General features: G+C 39.7%; 1 protein-coding gene across 3 annotated transcripts in view; it reads right to left on the reverse strand.

Moving 5' to 3' along the window:
• Positions 1-26472, reverse strand: part of CRYBG1 (crystallin beta-gamma domain containing 1) — a 95877-nt gene that overhangs the window by 36680 nt on the left and 32725 nt on the right. The window contains exons 1-2 of one of the 3 annotated variants that reach the window (XM_088053496.1): positions 11829-11928; positions 3850-5339 (exon numbers count right to left, since the gene is read on the reverse strand). In XM_088053496.1, coding sequence (XP_087909622.1) covers positions 3850-5339; positions 11829-11831 — 1493 coding nt within the window. In that variant the 5' untranslated portion in view covers positions 11832-11928. Of the gene's footprint in view, positions 1-3849; positions 5340-6532; positions 6631-11828; positions 11929-26472 lie in introns of those variants that run through there. The other 2 variants (XM_005518244.3, XM_088053495.1) reach the window with 2 other exon arrangements.

Raw genomic sequence — 26472 nt, forward strand, 5'->3', positions numbered from 1 at the left:
ATGACTTTTCTCTTTGGAAAACTAATACGAGTTGAAAGGGACCTCTAAAGATCAGCTAGCCCAACTAACTTCCTACTCAAAACAGGGACAATTTCAAAGTTAGATCAAGTTCCTGAAGGCTCTGACCAAGTTTTGAATAACTTCAAGGGTCAAGATTTCACAACCTTCCAAGTGAAGCATTGCAGCAGGGCAACCACAGTTGCTGTGAGTTATTTTTGCCTTATATCCCATTAAAACTTTACTGTTACAACTTGCAGCTGTGGCTATTGTTCCTTCATTCCACAGCTCAGGGACAAATCTGCCTCTGCCTTCTCTATAGGTAGTGAGAGATGTCTGAGGTCTACCTGTATCCTTCTCTTCTTACAGGTGAAGAAAGCAAGTTTCTTCAGCTTCTCCTTATACATTATTTGCTCCAGAACTGTCACCTTCTTTAATGTCTCGCTGCTGGACTAATTCCAATTTGGGAACAAATCTTAGAGCAGAAGAGAGATGGAAGGGAAGGAAGGGCTACAACTCAACAGAGTTACCCAGACATAGACTCATGAGCACCAAGTGTCTTGTCCTTTGACCTGCTGGCTATGCTCCTGCCTATGGAGCACAGCACAAGCTCAGCCTTCACCTGGTACAATGATGCACTACTGATATGGGCTGAATTTCAGGTCACCAGGACCTTTCATATCCTTTTCCAATCAGAGAGGGAAAAAAAAAGTACTTATCCTTTTCTTTTACCTGTATTTTCAATAGATAACACTAATGGCCCAATTATCTCAACAAATTCATTCCCATACCACCCTTTTGTCAGCCTGTCACTTGTGCTACTAAATGCATTTACTTCAACATAACAACACGTATCTTCCCCATAAAATCCATGTCTCTCTGCATGCCCTGATGCAAGCAAGTTTAATGGCTAACAGTGATACTCATCAGCCACACTTAAAACCTATTTTAGATGAAGAGCTCACCCCTCAAAGGTATAGTTTTAAGCTTTGCAAATTTATGCAGAAACAAGCACTTCAACACTTTGTATTTTGTATTCCGCAGTATTTCTGCACAACAGGACCAGCTAAACAAGCTGAGACCAAAGAGCATGAGAAAGCTCAGCCGTGCAGCTCCACTTATCACAGCTGGCCTCCCTAATCTTTTCATGACACCTTTTCAAAACTACAAAATACCAATTTAAAATACAGTAAAAAGATGCAGTTTATTGCAAGAACTGAGTTTCTAAGTTTGTTTAGAAGAAGATGTTGTTTGAGAGAATCCTTTAAGCCTCTCATCTTGTACGGGGAAAAAACAGTACAAATGCTTTCTTACAAAGAGTCCACTGTGGCTGACTCTTACCCATTCCTGATCTGCAATGCCAGGAACAAGCAGGCACAAGAGAAATACCAATGTCCTTCTCTTTGGCTACACCTTGCAGCTAAACTGTGGAGGCAAGCAGTTAAACCTCTCCCACAGTCAAAAATGAAAGGTGAGTCACACACCAAGCATGCAAGTGGTGCCAAAAAGACACTGATGCCAAAATATCAGATTGAGGTGAGCAAAGAAAAATGGCATGTGAAAAGAGAAGAATAATTCAACAAATAGGCTTAAATATAAAGGCAGCTACAAAACCATGTCTGAACATAAAGTATGACAACCAAAGCCAAGTTTTCCACTAAGCACATCAAAGTAACTACTGCCTGAGGTTTTATTTCCCAACTAAGATTTACGATCAACCTCATTTTTGTCTCAAATCTGAGAGGTTTTCCTTTCAAAAGCTAGAAGCAAAGTATCCTGTAATTTTCAAGTTATCCTGTACACAGATGTAAATGAAAAAGAGAGAGAAAATGCTATCTTTATTTAGAGGAAACCTGCATTTTTGGGGGGGGATTGGAGAAACTGACTTGTTTTGAAATTGTCTCTAAAGAAACCTGACTCCCAGAATTGGCACAATGGCATAAGTAAGAGACATCATGGATTTTTAAGGGAAAACTACTTGTATTATATAAAATCCATCTTACAAGGGGCCAAGGAATCTCTAAGTAAATGGATATTTTTCAGCCAGAAAGGAATTAATGTGAACTACCTAACAATGACTTTTTAACCTTTGAAAATGAAAAAGTTATCTGTTCAAAACAAAAACTGGAGAACAAAACCACACTGTCTTCTAGTAATGGCACTATCTTTTCCTTTCCCTTTTACAGCAGCTTAATCCACATCCAGGTTTATAGTTCAAATGTTCTAATGAATGACTATAAATTATACCAGATCACTGAGCATGTAACTCTGGCCAAAGAAATGGTGCGGTGCTGTGCAATGACAGCTATCAGATGCATCAGAAACCTTGCAGGCAGCACAGCAGTCCCCACCCAGGGCTAAAGTTCCTATGGCAGCAGATAAGGCCAAGACACAGTGTCACACACCCCACAAAATGGGATGAAATAGAACAGGCTGTTTTTTCCTTAAAATTTGGGTCTTTTGGACAGGGTATTTATCTGTTACTTTACGAGTACAGTAAAAGATAATTCACTGTACAGCAAGCCCAGGAGATTAAAAAGAAGGAGAAAAGTGGAGAAAAAAAATGAAATCCAGCTATGCAGGCGTTGATAACTTCATTATCACTAATGACAGTGACACAGAGAAAAAACAATATGAAAGATACCTTTCCTTTGAAGCTGTGAAGATACAAACTCAAGAGTTTTAACATTTGTGATCTATACTGCCAGATGGCAAAGCATCACCAAGTACAAAAATGCCTCAGTTTAACTTTTGATATTAGGCTTTTTAAACTTAAGTTACAAATTAACAACTCAGATGCAGAGTATTGCAAATTATGCAAAGGAAATTGCTCCTGTGCTTCTCAGATGTGGGAAGCATAAATGGAAACAGAGGTGTCTCTTAAACCATCTCATTGAGCCTCCGCATTCCTCCAACACAACAATTATGAATGCCCAATGTAGCCCAGGTGGGCCTACGGGATTCAGTGTACCCCGACACCTGTAACTGAATATGCTGGAACGAGGAGTGTAATAGCACACAGTACACATCTGTGACAACCACACAACAGAGAAGAATAATGCAAACAAATCATTCCCGGTGGATGAGAATGCAATAGTATCAAGTAATCGATCACTGGTCTCATACTAGTGATAACAGTGAACTTGATAAATACAGCCGCTTCTTTGCAATCCTAAGGAAAGGTTTGATCACCTGTTCGACAGAGACAGTTTCTTCAAGTGCAAAATCAAGAACTGAAAACCAATATATTGCATAATTCAGCAAACACCTGATGTTATTCACATGCATCAAAATTTATATGATTCATCCTGCCCATATGTAAGAAAGAAGCCTTATGTATTCAAATCTCTGTGATCTTTCATATCATTTGAATGACCAAGTTCTACATTTCTTCATAAAATAACAGCAGAACTTAGGCTGTTTCATAGAAAATTCCAACACATTTCTTATTTGAACATTTTCACATAAAAAACATTCAACCACATTACGATTTGGTGACAGAGAGAAAAATTACATTAAGGTCAATGATAGATGAATTAATCTGATCCATAACAATGATGACTGAGCACTTTTTATATATGTTAAATTATTCCATATAATGGAATTAACAAAGACATTCCCTATCCATTAAAAAAATAAAAAAGGAATTATTTTTCTAATAAATGTAGACTACAGTGCTTGTTAAGTAGCAGCTTTAATTACAGCTTTTTTTTTAAAAAAAAGGCAGTTTTTAACTGACAATAACAATTTAGACAGGTAACAGATACACAGCTAGTGTTGCCATGGAATTCTAAACACAGACACAAGCAAAATTACAGCTACAAGGACAAGGTAAACTTGTTTGTTACTTACAGGCTAATCTTTGTCGTGACTGTTCTGGAAGCATCCAAGCTCTTCAGCTTTGAGGTGTCTAAATCAGAATTTGTCTGTCTCTCACCTGACAGACACAGGTCTCCATTTTTAATCCCATCAGTATGCAAGAAAGCTCTTCCATCTGGACCATTACCATGCTTTACTGCCTTGGTATCATTTCTGCCTTCAGCAAAAGCAAAGGCATTGTCTTCTGTCTTAGCAGCCAAAGAAGCTTTTGGAGACTCCAAACTGTCTTCCCCAAAAGCCACAGGTATAGCTCCCTTTTCCACTGAAGTTCTTTTTGTTACTGGGTTAGCCTCTGGCGATGCTAAAGGTTGCCTTTTTGAAGAGTAATCTTTCACCTGACTCTTCAAACCAGTAGGGGAAATAGGTACAGTATCTGACTGATTCTTTTTATATGATCTTCTCCTTGCAGATGTTGTGCTTGAGATCTGCTGCTTGCCCTTGTCAGCCTCAGCTTTAGATGCCCCTTTGTGAGCAGATCCAACTTTTAGGTCCTGATTGCTACCTGAGGAAGAGGAATTTCTTTCAGGAGTCTGTTGAAGAGACCTCACTTTTCGTTCAGAGTTTATTATCTTGTCTGAAAACACCTCAGAATGGGCATCATCTTCAAAAACGGATTCTTCTCTTGCAGTATTCTCAGTCTGGTTTCTCTCTCCATTTGGAATGTCACTAGATGACTGAGACTTTCTCCGTTTTCCAGATCTTTTACTAGCAGATTTTTTATCCATTGTGTCCAAATCACTACAAATTTCTTCTGATTTAAGAGTCACGGGTTCATTAAGGAGTTCGTCTGTTTTTCTTAGATAGATATCAACTGTTAACACTCTAGCAGAATATGCGTGTTCAGCTGCTGCAGATTCCAACTCGTATGGCAAATCCTTTGGTTTTGCATGCCCAGGCTCCTCAGACACCCACGTGTTCACAAGCTGCTTGTGACTTAAGATACTCTTTTCTAAGTCTTCACTAGACAAATTTCTCAAGCTCTGTATGAAATCTGGAGTTGTAGAATTATTTATATCTGTGACAGATTCCTTCTCCAATCCTAGTGTTTCCACATTCAGGCTGCTCTCACAGAAAGAGTTTTTAATGGTTTCACTGCTGCCACTCCAATCTGCTGACCACTCACTGTCAGAAGAGACTCCCCTACTACTCCATTCTGAAATTGTATCGTGATACAGCGGTCTTACTTCCCCACTGAAATTATATTCCTGTGCCTCAGAAGGGGCACTTACATTTCTCACTTGTTTCTGTACTTGAGGAGCTTCGTGTCCTTCTCGGAAGTGCTTACAGTACACTGCCTGTGCCCCGTGAGGAGAACCTGACTTCTCTCCCTTATGATGTGAAGTGTGTTCTACTGAACTTTTGACATTCTTCCTCTTCCCTGTACCAAACAAATTTCCAAGTCTTTCCAAAACAGGTTTCTTTTTATTTTCTTCTCTGGAAGAATCTGGAAGGTGTGAGGTGGACTACAAAACCAAACAAACAAACATTTGGTTAATGTCAAAACTGTTTCTATAATACATTTATTTGTTTTAGGACAATGTGAATGTAAACAAAGCAGTTTACTGAACCATACTAGCTCTTAAAAAAAGAACAAGAACAACAAAACTCTTGAAAAACTATTAAGACTCCACAATGCTTCTGAATGTTTTTGCCTGCATTTATTTACAAGTGAGTTCATCCTGCCTTATAATGGCAGTTTTATATGGCCCAAATCTCAAACTTTTTAACTAACATCACCCAAAGTGTTACAGAAAAGGATCCTGGTGCCTGCAAGACCAATGTCAATCTTCATGGTCAAAATTTTCCTTACAAAAACAAGAGTGGGGAGTTTAACTCTCTCTCCATACTGACTGAGTCAGTTTTCACACTTGTGCCAGTAGAGAATAGCTTCAAAGGTGTAAGTTGTCTTAAAATTCATACATTTCTCATTAATGAAGTTCAGTAAACATTTGGCTTGTGTTTTGGGCTAAAAGCCCCAGTATTATACAAGCCACTGCATCATTCAGTGAGCGTTACTGGGTCAAATACTACCCTGGATTACTCTTACTGAAGTTCTGCCTTACAACTTCTAATTAACACGGTAAACAGGAAACACGCAACAGCATCGCAGAGTACACATGTATATTTGCATTTTAATACATTAGCCCTTTTTACATGCCGGTACGATGAATACTTGTTTTGAGACGTCTATTTCAAAACACCGCGAGTATTTTCTACCCCGGCGTACCAGACCTCCCGAGGAGAGCTGGTTCCCTCGGCAGCACGGACCCTGCTCCGGCAGTTTCCACCTTGTTTCTTGCTGCAGACGCCCAGCTCGCTTGCCAGTGCCCAGCACACCGACAGTGCCCGGGGTCCCCCCAGCTCCCAGGGCGGGTCGGCGCCGAAGCCCCCGCGCCCTCCGCGCAGCCCCGCGGCCGCCGATCCCTTCCCCGCAGGTACGGCTGCGGAGAGGCGGCCCAGCACCATCTCACCGGAGGATTCACGGCCCCCGTCCCGCGCGTTACCAGGAGGGCGAAGCCACCCAAGGCTGCCGCTGTCCCCCCCCAGTCCCAAAACGGGACAAGCAGGAGGAAAATGCCGTGGTGGGCTTTGCCCGCCGCCGGCTGCGCCGCGACCTCGCCTCACCTCCTCACCCCGCCAAGCGCCCGACACTCACCGCCCGCCTGGGCTGGGCTCGGCGGCCCCTGAGCGAAGCCGCCGCACGCACCCCGCCGCTACCCGCACAGCTGCCCCGGCGCCGGCCGTCTGTGCGCTCCGCCTGGGTCCGCCCCCGCAGCCCGCCCCGGGCCACCGCCCCGCCGCGGGCACCAGCTCTACCTGGCCGGGCCGCCCCTCCCGGCCGCGGAGGGAGGGGCGGCGGCAGCGCTGGACCGGCCCCCGGCGAGGGCCGCGGGGCAGCGGGGAGCGCGGGCGCCCCCGGCGACGGGTGAGGCCGCGGGGGGGGGGGCGGGGCGCGAGAGGGCGCCGCGCCCCGTACGTGCCCCAGCAGCCCGCGCTGCGGCCGCCGCCTTGTTATTGAGGGCAAAACGCCGCCCCGGGCAAAACCGACGCCCTTTGATGTTGAGGGAGAAGCAGCGAAGGTTGGAGGCGGGCGGTTCGCGCCGCCGCCACCCCGGCGAGCTGCAGTGCGGGCTGCCCGGCCTGAGGGGCAGCGCAGGACAGGGGCACCGGCTCGTCCCCGCCCGGCTCGACGGCCGCGGGGCAGCGCAGCGTGGGGAGCCGCCGCGACCCGGCCGCCCCCAGCTGCCGGCCGCTCGGAGGTGCCGGGAGCAGGAGTGGCTTTCCCCGAAGCCCGGGAAGTGCGCGGGGGCCGGCACCCCCGTGGGACTTCTGGGTTAAAAGCCCTGCGGGGAGATGAACCCGCATCTTCCACCTCGCCCCGGCGGGAGCGGCTGGTTGCCGTCTGTGCCGGCTGACTGTGCCTGGCCGCCCCGGGCACGGCTGCGGGCGGCCGGGGCTCCCCCCCCGGCCCCGGCCGGACCGGCCTGAGAATGACTCCACGGCCGAATGGTGCCGGCGCTCTCCCCAGGCGCTCAATTAGTATTTAATGTTTAATGAATGCTCAACTAGTCCTCTTCTAATTAACGCTTAATGACTTATATGAGGTGGAACAGCTTCAACAGGAAGGACCACGCAAGGCTCACTTCGGAGCGTCTGAGGGCCCAGCGCGGAGGCGGGGGAGATACGAGGTCAGCCTGCTGCAGCTGGCCGGGGTGCCCGGCCTGCGGTGTGTCAGGCCCTTTGGCTACTGAAGAAAATAAGGAATTTTTTTGTTTTTTTAATTTTTTTTTATGGAGTCACTTCCTCCTCCAGCTGGAAAAGCGTTAAGTTAGTTATTTTTTTCTTAATCAACAGCCTACACAGTCTTGGCTCGGGGAAGCCACACAGAACCTACTTAATGCCAGTGCAGCAGGCAAGGCTTGCCCAAGCAAATGAAAAATAACAAAAACCATGAAAAACACAGACCCTAAACTGGGGAAGATGTAGAGCTGACTTACAGTGCAGTCTAACAAAAATCCATGGAACCCTTGTCTTTGCCTACCTCTCTTAACCAATGTCACTCAGTCAACTGACAAGTGGCTGTACCACCACCCAAGACCTGTGGCCTCACACAGTTATCTTTCACCAGTGGCCTTCAAATAGGCAAGTCTGTGGTCATTACCTAAAGCTTAAGTTTTTTATTGTTGAGGTTTAGGTTCTACTAGACAGTGAAGTAATTTACTAATGAGAAAGTTGATGGCTGTCTTTTTCTCCTCCCTTTGAGGACTTTTTTCAACCAGCAGAACCAAAACAAGTAAAGAGCAACATTAAGAGCTGCATTAAGTTCATACAGCTCAGACAGGTAAAGTGCTTTAGCGATAACAAAACCAACTATAAATTTCCCTATCAGATGCAACAATAATGAGTAACACAGTCCAATTACTAATTTCTTATTCTATGTATGTATTGCCAGTACTAACTAATTATAGGGAACGGATAAGATGGCAATAATGAACATTGCTAGCTGAAACAAGCAAAACTAACTTTTTAAAAAACAAAATTTTTACCCTTACTGCAAGCTAATAAGGAATGATACTGATTTCTCTGAAAATTCATAATAACTACAAGTGTGAGGAAGATGGCTATATTGTTCATACTAAAAACTGTTTTGGAACACCAAAACTGGGGAACTTGAACTTTATTATGGTGTCAACCAACATATTAATATTTGGATGGGAATAGCTGACAGTCTTCTAAATTAGTTGGGACTACATTATCAACCTGACCGTCATTATTACACTTGCTGTCAAGTTTTTAGTTTGGAAGATTACACCTGGAAAAATTAGTTATTTGAAATGGGAATCTGTATTTCTCTCTTCCCAGCCACTGATTTTCATAAAGTCCATGGGAACTTAATTATCATTGAGACGTCTCCCCCTTACAAACATAGCTTAAACTACAACCAACAAGTTCAAAAGGTGTTGAATGGAAGTGAGGAGGGACAGCCAGCCAGTCCAGTCACATAAGCCTTGTTTCCTCAGGGAACAAGGCTAAAGATTTTTCCTTGATCTTGAAATAGCTGCCCTATGTAAACTGTTTTGAAGTAATTTCTTCATACAAAGTACCTTAATTATATACAGCTCTTTCAAAACACATAAAAGACCAGGTACTTGCCCTGAAGAGCTTGTATTTTAAGTCAGATAAATGTAGGTGAGCCAGTATTGCCAGTGCAAGAGGGCAGAGACCACGCTTCTCCAGGGGCTCCAAAGTGGGACCCAGCCTGCCAGAGCACAGCATGAGAATGCTTGACTTCCAGGCACCACACAGAAATGTTTGATTTCAGAAGGCAAGAAGTACCCTTGCTCTGCAGATCAGGCATCTTCAGCGTGTTTATGCTCAAGCATTCTTACTCTTAGAACATTAGCTTCTTGAGAAATACCTCATCAAAGGCATTGGCAATTGAAAAATCCAGAGGACCTGCCTATCCATTCCTTGGACCATGAGGAGGACCATTTCAAGCACTCTGCATGAACCTTGAAAGCCATGTTCTAATCTGAAAGCAAAATGACACTGCCTTCTTAACCAAGAACTGTAAATCTTGTTTGTATTTATATTCACACCTGTTTATGCTAACATTAAAATATTTCCTCTGTTTTTGGCTGGTTTTTTTGTTTTTTTTTTTTTTCATTAGCTAATGTGAGTTGCCACAGCCAAACCCCTAATTTAACAGTGAATTAAACATGTGCTTTGCTGGTCTCCAGTGAAAAGAGAGCATAAGCTACTATGATCTGTTGAATCAAAACTTCAGGATGTGTCTTGAGGGATCACTTGGATGCTATTTTCTTAGATGAGTTCATCTGAGTCAGCTGAACATAAATGAAAACACTTCTTAGAGCACACATTAGAGAAAAAAGCAGTATTTTTACTAGTCATTAGCAACTTTGTGGTAACTAATAGACGGTAATATCTAGTGTGGACAGTTCTTTAATTTAAAAATTTATTTTCCAGCATATGTTCATCTTCAGAGGGTAAAAAAGCAACAAACCATTTAGTGAGGAGTAACTTTGAGTTTCATTATTCATTAGAAGGTCATAAATAACTGGACGTCAAGTAACATGAAAACTTCTGAGACCCTTCTATCTTCAACAATTCTAATAGTTTAAGACCCTTACGAATTCATGCTGAAAAGCCAATAACGTCAAGTACCTTTAAATCACACTATCATAATTCACCCAACCATGAGAAACAGAAAACCCTGAAGTTCTAGCAGTCACATGACATACTAAAAAGTGCTTTAGCAAAAAACATTTAAATAAATATACTATTACTCTTCAGGCTTTAACATTCTGCAGAGACTGAGACTCAGATATCCCACACTACCAGTGCCGGGCTTTGTGAGGCTGAAAATTGCTCTGGAGTACTGCTGGCTCAACATGCTGTGAAAGTATTAGTAGAAAAACTGGAAGGAACAATGTACAAATCAAAGCTAAGAGAAAGAAAAGTCTGAGAAGCACAAGACCCACTTGAGTCCTCAAGTCGTACAGAGGGAAGTTTTCATACCATTCTCCTACAGGTGAGTGCCATAGCTACTGGCAGAGAAAGAGGAGTGAGTTGCAGATGGAAATAAAGGCTTGGTACCTATGTTCTTTTAAAAGCATGGAGAAAAAATATACTTAACAAAACATTTGACCTGAGTCAATTCTTGTTGTGATTCACTGAAGGGAAAAATGCAGTTGTATTTTAAGTTAACCTAAATGATCTCTAAACCAGTTTAATTGACTGTCAATCAAATGGATTTGAATTACTTCAATTCACTATACTCATTGTTCATTGTTTATTCTGACCCTTCACAAAGACACAAAGTGGGGATTGCTATTAGGAAAATATGATTTATGTTATTTTAAATCCCAAACTGCCTTATTCTGAATACCAAGAGTTTGGCATATACTCTTTAAACTTTTTTTAGTAATTCTTTTACGTATACCACGTTCCAGGTTGACAGTGTCCTCTTCAGAGTTAGAGAAAAAAAACCGCTTTCAATTTAACAAGTCCACTCTAGCACAGAATTCACTCCCTGCCTCTTCCAGCTCTTTGACTGCTATGCAGATAGAGGACATAAACAGCAATAACTGGATTTTGAACCATTTCAGATTTACCTGAACAATTTGCAGGGAATGCATTTATTTAGATTCAGGAACTTACCTGAATAAGCAAGGGGCTATAAATATGAGACTTGAGCAGAGGGAAGTGGAAGTGCAACAAACATAAGTTTTCTTAACAGCCATATTTTTACAAAGACTGTATTTTCTAGTAAGCCAGGGTATTTTAGTGGAACATTTCATATCTTCAAGAGAACAGGACCTGCCTACTTCCAATTTATTTTTTCACAATAAAAGTAATTTTTTAGTTCAAACATACATTGCAAATTGACTATTTTGTAACAGGATATAGATTAATGAGACTAATTAATGAGCCTGCATGTTTAATGGGTTTTTTGGAAAGGAAATTTTTATATAAATTGTTTTATCCCATATTATTTCTTACGTTACAAACACCAAGATTTAGATATTGGATGCATTAGAAAAGAACAGCAAAACTAAAAGGAGAAAATCACGTAAAATCAAATTAATTGAAATCTTCCAAAAAAGCTCAGGGAAGACAAAGAAGCATTGATAAAATGAAATAGATCCTTACATGAGTATTTAGGAGAGCAGGGAGATAAATAAGAACGGGCATGTCAGAAAAGGCATGTCTGCTCCCATCTCCTCTTCCCCAGAGCTAGTTATTTCCATAAACTAAAATCTTTCCCCCCTCCACTTCTGTCAAGAGGAGAAGCTGTCAGTTTTAGAAATGCTCTATAAAACTAATGGAGATCAGTTGACTTTATGATTTAAAAAAAAATAACTGTGTATTAACATGAAGATTTCTGGGGGGTTTAAAAAGGGAATAGAAGAGAGTGTTTTTTGCCTTACCATGACGATGATAATTCTTTCTGCTGTTTACAGAAGAATAAACAAACTATCGTGTGTGAGATGCAGTCCTGTGTGCCACTAACCAAACCCTTTTTCTTAGCAATCCTCCCACGCTTTAACCCCTTCTTTCTTCTGGCAGCACTCAGGTTAAAAACAAGCAAAAAAAAAAAAAAGGAAGTAGTATCTGACTTGAGCCTTTCCAACTGATTAAGTCATTTGGCAGACAAATTAGAGCTATGAAAGGGGCTCAATTAGAGGATAGGAAAAAGAACTGCAGAAGGGTGGCAGCAAGTCCTTCAGTAAGCAGCTCGACAGAAGCAGAGAACATATTGCAAAGAACTACAAAGTTAGTGTTGGGCAAACGCCTTACGTGTATTAATTAACGTGCAATACCAGCGCATAGATATGCAACAGTAGGAGAAAATATACCACACACGTTGGTTCTCACAGGCCTCATTACTGTTTTCTGATCCAAATTTAGGATGGCTAAAGAAAAAAAAAAATCACATGTGCCTTTATGTAGAAAGAGATTGATTTATACTGGTATCCTTGGTTCTTCACCTTCCTAGGTTGGTATAGTAAATCTGTATTTTTCAAGCTATTAATGGTAAAATGGTACTAAAAAGGGACTTGAAAAAGCAGAAAAGAACTAGCACCAAAAGCAGGAGCAGGGATTGTTCAACAATGAGTAACTGAGAGAATATTTCAACTCCCCTGAACCTGAAAGACATCCAGAAAAAATTATATGCAAAAAATAGTATTAACATGAATGATTGCACTTGCAGCTCTTTGTGTTTCAGTACAAGAGAAAGTGACGAAGTTTGAAATGAGTTAGCCTCACATCTTCACTCTCAGGATTTTGAATCTTGCTGCTAGGTCAAAGCTGTATCATTAGATAATCTTGTTAGTGTAAAGATTCATCAAACTACCTCTTTCAAAGTAAAGAGTGAAAATAAACATATGCATGTTTTGTTCTAAGAGATAGGAACTTGAAAGTACTTTTTTGATAAGCAATAAAGGATAAATGGCAAAAGCATTTTGAAGAGGAAGAGTGTGGCTTGGAGTTAACTTTAAGTCTCCCCTAATCAGAAGCCACAACTAACAAATATAACCCCTTTCCTTTTTTCATTTCTGAATGCAATTCACAATGATAAAGAATGTATTACATAAGTGGTTTTGGTTTAACAAGTCTCTTTCTTCTTACACTTGTGGGTCTCTCTTCTGTTTTGTGAGAGCACACAGTATCCTGTCACTAACTCTAAATGGTGTATACTGGTTAGTATAGATTTAACATAAATTGTGTTATTTATATTTATAGCTTTCTGCAACACTTACTCCTTTTAGATGAAGTATTTGTGTGTAGTTACGAGAGCACAAATGAGCTCTTTCTTAAGCACCATCAATCTTCATCTCTTCCCCAGGCTTTCACACAAAATTGTTGCTGTCAATAGGAGCTCAGCAGTCTGGAAAGTCTATGGCACTTGAAAAAGTCTTGCACATTACATTAAGTGTTTACAGGGCAAAAAGGAAATAATCCTATGGAGCCACATATCTTATCAGTCTTTGCCAAACAGGGTGCTGATGTGGCTACTCTCTGCTGGCTTTTCCTGGGCATCTCTACATGACACTGCACCTGGCCTCGCCTTGAATCCTATAAACATTTCTGGGTGCTACAACATAACAAGGATATTAGGGTGTTAGAAAGCTTCCAAAGAAAGGTTACAAAGATGGTGAAGGATCTTGAGGAGAAGCTGTAGGAGTGGCTCAGGTCACTTGGCTTGTTCAGCCTGGAGGAGACTGAGGAGGGACCCACTGCAGTTACAACTTGGTCGTGAGGGCAAGAGGAGGGGCAGATCTCTGCTCTGTGGTGACCAGTGACAGGACCCAAGGGAATGACCAGGAGTTGTGTCAGGGGAGGTTTAGGTTTGATATCAGGAAAAGGTTCTTCACCCAGAGTGTGGCTGGGCACTGGAACAGGCTCCCCAGAGAAGTGGTCACAGCACCAGCCTGACAGAGTTCAAGAAGCATTTGGACAACACTGTTGTGCACATGGTGTGACTCTCACGGTGTCCTGTGTGGAGCCAGGAGTGGGACTCAGCCCTCCAACTCAGGATATTCTACGATTCTATGTAGCTGAAGAGTAAGGCAGAAATTCTAATACACTCCTGTGCCCAGTGGTTCTTTTTAGCTATCTCTAAGTGCTCAGCAGAGAAAGGTTATAGACTTATGGGTTATCTAGTCTCACAGTACTAGATAGGAAACCTAGGGCTTACCAGCAGTTTTCATTCAGTCTAGGGAACAGGGACTTAAACTAACTAACGCACCAAAGTGTCCTTCAGCAGCTCTAGCTCTAGATACCTAAAAGTAACTCATTATGTACTTTGAAATTTATAAATCTGGTTATCTTTTTCTTGGGTAGCAGATAGTCTGAAACTATAAATGGAAAATTAAAAGCCTTTTGCTAGCAACACAGGGACCTTCCCCAGGTCAGGCACAGTGTAATATATAATGTATAATATAGGCTGTCACAGGTCAAGAGGCAGAAAGCCATCCTTGTGAGCACTGTGTTACTAAGGTGAGTCTGTTAAGGTGTGAAAGAATAAAGACAGTAAATAAACTGCAAACTGGACTGCTAATTTGATCAAAGCTGAATTTCATAAACAACAAAGTGAACTACATGTTTAACATGATATCTATGGAAAGCTGATGTGATGGTCCTGTCACAGAAAAAAAAATAAATGTATGGTTCTGACTCTGAAAACCATTTAGCAGCATGAAAAATTACAATATTTAAAAAAACTGTATTTAAATATGAAATTAATGTAGTCTGTCTTCTCCACAGAAGTTCTCATTAAATAGATTAAAATCATGTGATATAAATCCTATTATACATTATACCAGGATATCATTTGGTACCTTTCAACTAGAATGTGTCTCAAGTCAGCACTACAATATCAAGGTGCCCAACCTAGCATCTGTTTCAGAAAATTTGGGTTTGATAGGCTCTGTGCTTCAAAGAGACCTTTTATGAAATGTATAAAGTGTTTGCACTCCTTGATAACTTCTCTGATGTACTGGTTTTCCCTCATGTACAAATGAAAAGTTTTTAAATACAAGGAACTATTATTACTAAAATACTTATCCTGATTTCATAAAATTGGCCGGATATCTCGTTTTTACATCTAAATTACAGTACTGTAACTCAGTGTTTATTCCAAGTAACAGTGTTCACCTAAGGCTTCCGGAATTCACTAAAATTATTTCTTACAATAACTATTACAGAGAACTTCCTCAATATTGGTTAGAATAAGCTTTATAAAACCAGTATGAAGAAAATGGGAATGACTCCAAACCCACTGGTTCCCTACAGTATTGTGGGCAAAAATGTAAATCAAGTGTAATAGTCCTTCAAACTCTTTGCTTGTAATCCCACAATTACTTCCGTATCGCAATATTCTCCATTAAGCAAGAGAAACTTCTAAGAGGAATGTTCTCATTAAATGCATTTTTATTCTTAGGTGTGTTTATTTTAGGCTCCAAACAGAACTAATTAATGCAGAAAGCATTAAAATAAACAATACGTCTGTCTAGAAAACAGATACATTATTACTTCTGAAGAAAAAAGGGAGATACATGTTTTCCTGCTATTACAGATGAATTACTACAGTCACACTGCATTATGCTACTGTGCACTCAAACTGCTAAATGTTAGCTACTAAAGAGATGCAACTACAACAGCATTTAAACTGCACCACTACCATTGGTGGGTAATTGGATGAAATTTCTCATTCCTACTTGGTATTAAAAAAAACCCACATCATGTGTGGGTTCTCTAAAAATATATTTTGTTGATTAACAATAACGCAAGAGGGAATTAGATCAAACTGGATTAAACTGTACAGTTCAGAAATATGTGGATTTCCAGGAAATGTCAGGAAATACAGAGAGTTATTGATTCCGCACTTGAATTTCTGAAGTTGTTAGTTTGGATATAGGCCAATCAAACATACCCTGTGAGTGTCTCTGGTGTCTGAGGCTTAGAACAACAGATTTGACAAAGGCACTTTTAAAGCTAACCCTTAAAAGCATCATGATTAACCACAGTTTTAGCTCCAACTCTTCTAGTGTTCAGCTCAAATTATTTTAGATTACTTTCCAAATAAATTATAGCAAAACCACTCCATTAACAACTTCTGGAGTCCCCTTTGCATAAACTCACTCTGTTATTTGCTGGTGCTTTGGAATGCAGGAGGGAGGTGGTTGTCTACCATGAAAACCTGGCAGACAACAAGCGTTTCCTGTATGCAGAAAGCAGGCATGAGTCTTCTCTCCTGTTCCTAATCTACCGCTTCCCTCCCACGCCTTCTTAGCACCTGTTGGGAAAGGCTAGGAATATAAATCTCTCCTACTCTGTATGTTTTTTCTCTAGCTACCTACCCTTTTCCTCTGCAAGTGACTCCATCATTTTTCTCTTCTGCAACTCATGCTTTCCCAGCCGGCCACACAGTGAACCTGACACGGCTCTTCAGTTTCCCAGCTGTGCACAAGACTCTGAACAGCAGCCAGCAACAACCAGGGGGAGCATCTCTCTGCTTGGCAGACACTTGGAAAAAAACCCTCACAAACTGTCTACACATCTCCCATGTCTGGAAAGTGGGATTCTTTTTCAGGTCCAATAGTCAGAAATTCATCTAATAGAAACTGTCTGACACAGCAGACAAAAAACATACTCTTGGTGTTTCCAGAAGCAAAACCATCAAAACTCCCCTGGAGAAGAGGGAGAGGAAATATCTAGAATCACTTCTGATGAGACTTTTAAAATCACAAATTTCTCCAGAGGAAATGCAAAAAATACTAAACAGATCTTGATGTTCTTTTTATCTGAACTGTGGCTGCTAAAATTTATGGTGTAGTTTGTCAGATTTTTCAGACTTTTCAAAAGCTAAACTTTTAAATCTCTATTTTCCTCTGAGACAATTATTCTCTTTTTTTTTTTTTCTTTTTTTTTTTTCCCAGCAAATATACCCTAGAAAGCAAATTGGTAAACAGAAAAGAAGAAAAAGAGGGGGGGAGGAGAATTGTAAAGATAGGAGAGGAAAAGATAAATTTTCATTTGCATGTCACAAGATATGATTCAGAGGAAATTATGATGTCAAAGTTCCATCATAAAAATGCAAAGTTTGTAGTAGAAAACATTATATTCCATTTAAATCTTTAGATATTATTTGTAACCACTACAAACTGAAAACTTACCTGGTGAAATGTTACCCACTATGATTTTGAAAATTACATGAACAATACTAGCTTGTAGGAATGGTAATTTTTTTTTTTTGTTACAATCTTTAAATCTTATTTAAACAGTAGTTTAGGCAGTTTGGTTTTTCAAGTGGATCATACTTTGCTTTTGCAGATCTTGAGCCATAGTAGGTGGAGTGCTTGTTTTAAAGAGGTAAGTGAAGAAGCATTCCGGCTTATTCAGTGTAATTCAGCTCTTGAGACAATAAAACCAGAAATATTAAGTTTTTCATGACTACCCTCTTCAAACCCATTATTACACTGCAGCTGGCACTACAGTGCAATAAATTACACATATATGTATGCATACACACATTCCTAATTGTCATACGCATTATATAGCTTAAAAAGTGGCAAAAGCCTGGTCAGGAGGAATGGACTATTAGCAAAAGCTTTGTGTCGCAACCTCCTCAGATCTGAGGGTGCTCAGGTGTACTGTGAGCCACCTGGTCACGTAGCATGGCAAAATGGAGAGGGCCACACCCAAGGAGAGAGCAGAGCTAGCTGCCAAGGTCCTGAAAACCATTCCAACACATTGCACAAGTGTGGAAATGGTACAAGAAAAGCATGATGCAGTACAAGTCTTCAGCTCTCCACACTGCAGATGACTGCAAAGCAGCCCAGTGTGAAGGCCAGAAACAAACCCCTGGTGATTCAAAGAGCAACTTCACAGGACTGTACTCACCAAGGGAAAGAGAAGGGAGGAGTATACCCTTGGGAAGAAAGCAGTAAAGTGCCGGTGTCATCCTAAGGAAAAGTTACATACTAGCAGAGGTAACACCTGTGAAATGTTGAAATGCTATGTAGCTGCGTGTTTGGCATGATGATACACAGAGGTGGGGCAGATAAAGGATGGTCACCGCTAATACCAGACTGCCTGGTGCACACTCCCATGTCACCATTACCAGAGTCATTATGTACTGTCAATGCTTGATCATTGATGACAGACCTCCTAAATAATTTGCAATGCATGAAGGGTTCATTGCCTTCCCTGGGCAATACCGCACTGAGAGTGTGGCTGTCCACATTATCTCACTTGTGCAAAGCGCAGACGTCTGCTGGTTTGCTAGACCTTTTATTTTGTTCCCTGCTTGGGAGGCTGTAGTTAATTCAGCAGCCCAGCCCTGAAGACCACAGCATTATCACATTCTGGGACCACTGCTCACATGACTTTAGACCATCATTAATCCTCTCTAAAAGAAATACATTATTATCCACTGCTTCCACTAAATTTGTTCACCGTATTACCTGGAGCATGCAATAACTCAGATGAAATCCAATTCCAAACACAGCTGAATATGAATACTATTCAGGATTCAGATCCAATGCAGAGTTGAACATGACCTTTTCATACTTCACCTGCATCAAGGTGAATGTATTGAATTGCTTGGAAGGAGAGCTGTCAAAGTGACATCTGTCTTAAGTTGCCAGCCAAGAATAAATACATGCAAGTTGTCTAATACAAGTTCAAGCTTGTTTGGATGTCTTTAACTATATATATAAAACCCCAATAACCTCCTCAATAAACTTTGTGAGTACTTGAAAGATCTATCAGAGTAAGAATTTACTGATATCCCTGCCTTCAAATACATGCCAAAGGGGTGAAGGAAGCCTTCTTGACTCAGTATATCCATTGCCATCTTGAATGCTAAAGTATTAGACTACAACACAGATTCCTCCTGCACCAATATTCCAGGACCTCTGTTCCTTCTATGAAAATGATACATAACTCCATGCCATCTTCCCTCCTGTGTTTTGCCCTTCTCTAAGGCCCTTGTTCATTGTCAGCTGTGCTCCTGTATGCCTACAATCAACCACAGGTTAGATGTCTATCAATCTCACCAAAAAGCAGCAGAAATATAAGAGAAAAGGATGTTTTCGAGGTCCCCCTGAACCAGCCATAAGAATGGGACATAACCTAACCCGGATGTTATTTTTAGGAAAGAAGAGAGTTGGTGTCTGAAGCCATGTCGGAAACAGCAAAATGAAAACCTCTGTAAGTTAATACTGAAATGACTTTGTGGTTCAAATGGGGATAAGAGGAATAATGAGCTGTGAATATGGAAAAAAAGTTAACCGACAAGGAAATTGCCATGATGCCATCAGTCTAGTCAGCAGCACAGTATTTTATTAAGCAGAGAAGTAATTTTGTTGAGCAATACCCAGAGAGGTTTTGTAATGGATAGCTGAGAACCTCTCTTGTGCTGTAATTAGCCACAGATTTCCAGACTTTTTGGAAGACAAAAGGATGAGCATGTCTTCAGTGGGCTAAAGACAAATCACAATAATCAGATAGTTTTTTAGTGGACCTGATGTCCAAGCTTTTTGACATCAGGGCTTTTCAGAATTTTGGTTATCTGCCTACACAGTGAGTATGACACTGCATGTATAACTAGTTGCTTGATTCTTCTGTTTTCACTATTAGCAAATATGGCTGAATTGAGGACATCTGTCATCATCTTCTGTTAAAGAATCATATCTTTGTATCCAGAGCATCTCTGCTGCAGTGTTATGAATGTTTGCTGTGTCCTGAGAAACCTGGGCAGAATGAAGCTTGGTCAAAGGTTTGTATCATTATGGATACTCTAAACTAAGGAATCTTTAATTCTCTTGTGTGTCTCAGACAGATTAATTGTGTTAGAAAGGCAATTCTACTATGAATCGCTTACTCTTTTAGGGATGCAAATATCAGAATTGTAGTTCTTTAAGCAGAGACATAAAATAAACCTGACTTACTGCAGATTCCTAGAAAAGCACAAATCATGTAACTGAAAGCATTTAAATGACAGAAAGTGCTTATTCAAACTTCTGGACACTTCTACTTCCATTTTTAGGTTAGCTTTCTTTCCTATCTGCTGTGAATTTAATATATAAATAATTAATTGTTCCTTCTTTGGGGTTTTAGCTTGCTTTTGTGCCATCTTTGTGATCTCTCCTCTCTGGTATCCCTCTTGTCCCCTCCTCCCTCCTCCTATCGAGTCCTTAACAAAGAACAGACACAGGTAAAGCAATGGATGTGCAATTATCACAGCCCAAAAACAAATGGGCTTGATGTACACAAATTCATATCACATTTCTCTTTATCCTTTTCCATAAAAACAGACATAGTATCTAGGTTCTACCAGTGCAATAAGCCTTACCAATGCTGACTTACAACTACAGCTGGCCCAAGTGTCCTGATTCAGCACTCCTACAGGTACAACAGCACCCATGCAGCATTAGAAGTAAATTGCTTGTATAAGGGCTCTGCTACTGCTGTATTTTTAAGTGTTAATGTTGAGAAATGTCTATCTTAAAGGACAGTACTGTATGTTATTAAAACTGAAAGAATAACAGAAGTGTAGTTCAGTCCTCCACTCTCAGTGCTGCTCTTTAGGAAGAGCTCACCTATATGTGGGTTCTTGCTGGCAAGCAGTATTACACAAAGACTATCTGGACATGCTGAGGTTAATTTTGCTTTGTTTCCACAATACTGAGCACCCCTTTCAGTTAAATATACTTATAGTAGTCAACACTGCCATTATGTCTCTGTAGACCATATTCTTAAATATTCTCTCTGCAGAAAAAGGTTTGATAGAAGTTGTATTCAAATTATTCCCCCTGTGCTTTGTGGATTTTAACATTTAAGCCATTTCAGTCTACTGGTTTATGACACTACTCACTGAACACTGTGGACAATTAATTTAATATACAGTGGCTTCTTGGAATACAAATATTTGTGGGAGACATCACTGTGACTTAAATTGTCAGCATTTAAATTCTGTCCCAGTTCTGCATTTCCTGGCTTCCATAATGATTTCAGTACTAAATTCTAAATTATCATTTTTTTCTTCATGTTTATGGTGATGTTGTCTTTTTAATTATGAATTGCATATTTATCAACTAAATAAATCTGAAAAAATCCTTCTGTATTAATTATCTCATACTATTGCAAAACAGAGCACGACTCAGAGCTAAACATCGTAAAAAAACTTTAAAAGTTTAAGGGACAGAGCAAATTAAATATTTATTATGTGTGTAAATGCTTTGTCAACCCTATAAGAAATGCTGGCATGGCCAGAGCAAAATGAAGCATTTTTCATGAATGAAATTAAATGAAATTAAACTCAATTGGTTTGAGAATTTGATTACTTCCCACCCTCCCCCACCCTCCATGAATTTCAAAGTAAAGACTTCAGCGTTCTTCTTCTATTAACATAACTTTCTTCCCCAAATCACATCATGGTTGCAGCCCAAGAATGGGAACAATTTGCACTGAAAGGAAAAAAGGGGGAAAAAAAACCACTTAGATAAACCAGTATAGCATTCTCATGTTTTCCTATACTTTAAACCGTATTTTCTATATTTCCTATATTTTAAACCATAATAAGGAATTGATGTGCTGGTCAGCACAATAGCATCCTATAAAAAGCCATACAGACAATGAATAATGTAGCTGTGCTGAACGTTGTCAAAGAACTCTCATGTGATCCATGCTTCACCACATCTGCTCTTTTTCCATTCTCTCTGTATACTGTTTTCTTCAACTAATACAAATATATCAGGACAGCAATCACAAAGCCATGGCTTATGAATAAAATCCCCAGAAATCCTTCAGTCCATACCTACATTTAAATATACACCCATACATACATATCTGTACATGTTTATAAATAAAAATGTAAATATAATTGCTATGCCTATTTTAGCCTATAAAAATATTTATTACTGTATTTCTGATTGATTTAAATCAAAGAAATCTATTTATTCAGATTTCCCATACACATCACATGTAGGTAACTCTCACAAGCAGACCTATGTATATAAAGAACTTGAAAGTCACACTTTAAATTTAAAACATGGGAAGCTACTCTCTTCTCTGTAGGGATGATAATGGGGAGCAATGTGATTAGAAGGTAGTCCTAGCAGAGTGAGCACAAATATGAGTAACTGAAAAGGGAGTAAAGTGAATACCAGCTTTGTGTAGGGATTACCAGGGGATTTTGAACCTATGTGTCTATTAGCCAGGAGGAATTCCTAGTAGAAAAAAAAAATAAAAAGGAAGAAAAGAAAAAAAAAAAGGAAAGGAAAATTATTCAGCTGGTTAAGCCTGGGAGGGAGGTGGAAAGTGGGACCATTATTTCAGGGAAACAAGTTACACTTAGGGAAGATGGTGGCTGGAACGATCACTTGGTATAGCAAATGACCTATCTGCACTGAACATGCACTCTCAGTGAGGTGTACAACCACCCTGAGTGACCCTTGCCATATTTCCCACACAAGGAATAACAGTAATTTTACCAGGTAAGGAACATAACAGTTATATCAAAGAAGAGGGAAAAAAAAAAAACCAAAAAAACAACAACGGAGCATAAGAGTAGCTAAGCAGATGGAAACTCTGTCAAGAATCCAGACATGCAGCACAGCACTGAGCAGGCTGTTTTCCTGTCCTTCTCCAGGTAATACAATAAAAATTTGTCCTGCTGCAACATTTAATTAGCTGGAAAGATATAATCTATTCCAAACAGCTGAGGGAGGACCTATCTAGATTGTAAAAGAAAACGAAACAAAACCAAGGAGAAACCCAGCACCCTGCCTCACCTAGGCCTCTCTTAGGTAACCGCCTTCCTATAACTCCCCTTCACCTCAAAAGAAAAAGATGCTTTGGTGTCATATAATTTCCTCTCCTTTTCTCCCTTCAGTCTTTGCACAAGCCAGGTTTGTGTTCTCCTGAAATTGTGAGGGTGTTTTTTCTTCTTTGAGAAAGCCAACACCAGCAAACATTCTCAGCTCCCGTATGATTCATTTTGTAGGACCTTGGCTACCAGGTTTTGTTTACCTGTCTGATTCCAAGCTGGAGAAGGAGGTCTTCTTTCGGTCTGAAATTCTGGGAGGAGACTGGTTAACCACTGAAAGGCCTTATCTATTAAAAATTGGGGTGAACCTTAAGGCAATGACTTATTCTCCTCTGGACAGGTTCCTCTCACCCATCCATGAACTGATAATTTTGTTGTCTGTTACTTTGGAAAGTGACTCACCTGCTTTTTCACTTACTTGTTATGGAAAGTATAATAAGCTTTGTTTCTACCATTTAAACATCACTCTGGGAGGTAATTTAGTAACCCCATGGATTCCAAACAGACTTCAGGTTTTGTTATTTCTTGAGAAAATAAACTACTGTAAGAAGAAGCAGTATTACAAGCTAGGCTGAATGTCTTGCTAACACTTCTTTGAGCAAGGCAGACAGAAATTCAAGAAGCAGATGAGGAATCCTAACGTGAAAATATCTTAGACCTTGATGAACTATCATCTTGAAAGATAAGTTAAAAGAACAGGAGGAATTAGGGATCTGCATATCTGCTGTCTCAGGAATATGGCAAAGGCAGTGATAGAATAAACTCATTTAATCCAGTAATTTGACACAGAATCAAAATGGGCTTCCATAGCCACACCTGGGTGTTAGAAGTACTCCACCCGGTTTCCTTCAATGAATATTCATGTCACAGAACTGAATCTTTGTGTGAAAGGCAGTGGCTGTGTTCAGGTAGCAAGTAGGTGTGAGAACTCTTATCTAGATGGAGAATCCTGAGAAACCTTTGGACAGGTACCTGGTTATAAATCTGAAAATATGACTAATCAACACCTGAATATAAGAGCAGAGACAGCATTAGAGCACACAGATATGACTTAGAAAAAAAGATATTTGAAGCCAAAGTATCTCTCACATGGAATTTTTAAAGTCTAGATTTTTGTGATCATTATTCCTAATGCACAGGAAATATATAAATAATGAAGCATTAAGAACTCTATTTTCATTCACTGATTTTGCTATCAGCAGAAGCCAATCTAAATTTGAAATTGTTCTCTAGGGGAGTAAATGCCTTTCAGCGTAACTATACAGAAACCTATCGGCTTAACACCTGTTTGTCTTTAACTACATAATTTAAGGTCATTTGAGTTTGCCATACCACAGGTAGGACTCCTTCACCCTTGGTATCAGTGTTTTGTCACTGCTGAACCTGCATGACTGCAAAATACATGTTTTATCTGTGATTTGGCTCTCAAATTAAGTTATTATTTATCCAAAGAGAATTAAATTAATCAAACATTTCAGGATGTTTTGATCTTCATTCATAGTGAGAACACTGGCCACACTGTTTTATTAATAAGTCTAAAAGATATAAAAAACCAGATCATTAAAATCATGGCGACAGCTATCTACTTCATGCAGTATAGGCTATATGACAGCTGAAGCAATCCTCAGTGTGAATCCACACGGACATTGTAAATATAAACAGGGATCTAAGAAAGCTATTTTTCCCTCACTTGCAAAGAAACTCAAGGATACCAAATTCTCCTATTTAGCTTCAATTAGCAAAACTGGAAAATGTAACCAGTGATGTAACGTATTATTTGGGAAAAGGAATAAGCTGAGTTTTAGAATAGACACTATAGAAATAGTGTATTTTGTGGATCTGACATCTAGAAATTATTTCTGAGGGATTTTTAATATTTAATAATGTGTTATTAAATGTCTATTTGCCAAAATACGAAAAGACAAACAGCTAACCTTCAAATTCATTAAATGTTTTGCATGCTAAATAGTACAGGACTAGGAAAGTCAAGAATCACACAGAATCACAGAATACTCTGAGTTAGAAGGGACCCAGAATGATAACTGAGTCAAACTTCTAAGTGAACGGCCTATAAAGGGATAAAACCCAAAAATGAAACATATACTCAAATTTTTATGATTTTTAATTTCTCATAGATCCAGTTACCTCCAGTAACTTAATAAACATTTGCAATTTGTATTTTGATAAGAGCACTCTGAAATCTTTCATTGTTATATAACTGACATTTTTGGTTGTTCCAACCAGAAGCTTACAGTAAACAAAATTATAGATTCCATATGGCCTTGCAAAGGGAAAGAAAGTGGAAATCTCTGTACAGAACCAGAAGTACATTTAAATCAACCTCAGAAGTATCTGATGAGAGAGAAATACTGTTATAGAAGGATGCCTCTCTCTTCCTAAGAAAATAATGTAGTGAAAGGAAGTATTTTTGCCTTATAATTTGGACAACACAACATTTACTCATTGTGTAACACTATAAAGCAAGTGATCTTAAATATTTTTTAACATCCTACTGGTTTTTTACCATCACTATTTATGGAAGTCAAACAAAAAGAGAAACAAAGTTGCACTGTTCATCAAGAACAGTTGATGTGAAGTACAGGAAGAGGCAAGGTGAAGATTTGTTAAACAATCCTGGAAGAAAATGAAAAGGGAAAACCAGGGTATACTATGATAGAAGTTTATTATAGACTAGCTTTTAGGGTGGAAAGAAGTTGTGTTTTTTGATCACACAAGGGAAGCATCCAAAAGGACAGAACCTGATGGCTTTAATTACTTTTTGAAATTATTTTTTTTTTATATTGGAAAATAAATACAAGAAGGAGACAGTCCAACAAGTTCTTGGAATATGCTGGGGACAGCTTTTTCTTTAGAAGGCAAAGAAAACCATTAAGGGAGTGGCTATTTTAGATCTTCTGCTGACTAGTAGGGCACGAACTGGCTGAGAGTGGAAGGCAATCTAGGTGAAAGTGAACTCCACCATTTAATAATCAATACCATAAAAAAGAAAAAGAAGCAAAATCAAATTACTTTTTTTCCCTAGAAAACAAAACCAAAATTTCATGAGCTCCAGAGACTGATAAGGTAGGTTTTGTAGGAAGACTGTTTCATTAACAAAAGAATGTAGGAGAGCTTGTCTTAGTCATTGCTGGAGTCAGATCTTAATTACCTAAGGTAAAAGGAATAATATGAATTAGGAAAAAACAGAGGATAAAACAAATTAGTCTGCGTACATTATTCTGCAAGACTTTACTCAGTACATTTACCTTTGAAAGGTTTATGAACAGATTTCCACAGAAAGAACAGCAACACAGGGGAGCCTGATGCAAACAGCTTATGTTTTCTAGTGCACCGTTTTCTACCACTCTCCCACAAGAAACGCTGAGGGAAGGCAGGGCTTCCTTAAATCCCAATCCCTATAAACCATCTGTCATCAGCAGGTGAATGTGTTATTACACACATTAGGAGATTATCCCAATACAAAAGAAACTGCTGAATTCACACACACACACTCCCCCAGGCAACTTCCTTGATTTTTACAATTTATCTAACAATCAGACTTCTGCGTTGTACATCGAAATATAAAATTATGTGGCCTAGTCTCACTTTCAGAAGCTTCATTTAAAAGATTGTAAATGCTCTTAGTAAAAAATGGATTGATTCCACGTTAGAGAAATGACACCCCAACAGTTTAATTTAGCTGCAAGTATGAACAAATTATTCCAAAAGAACTA

Source organism: Pseudopodoces humilis, chromosome 3, assembly GCF_049639895.1.
Source record: "Pseudopodoces humilis isolate 2021_Gansu_Grassland_sample_001 chromosome 3, ASM4963989v1, whole genome shotgun sequence".
Classification (NCBI taxonomy): domain Eukaryota; kingdom Metazoa; phylum Chordata; class Aves; order Passeriformes; family Paridae; genus Pseudopodoces; species Pseudopodoces humilis.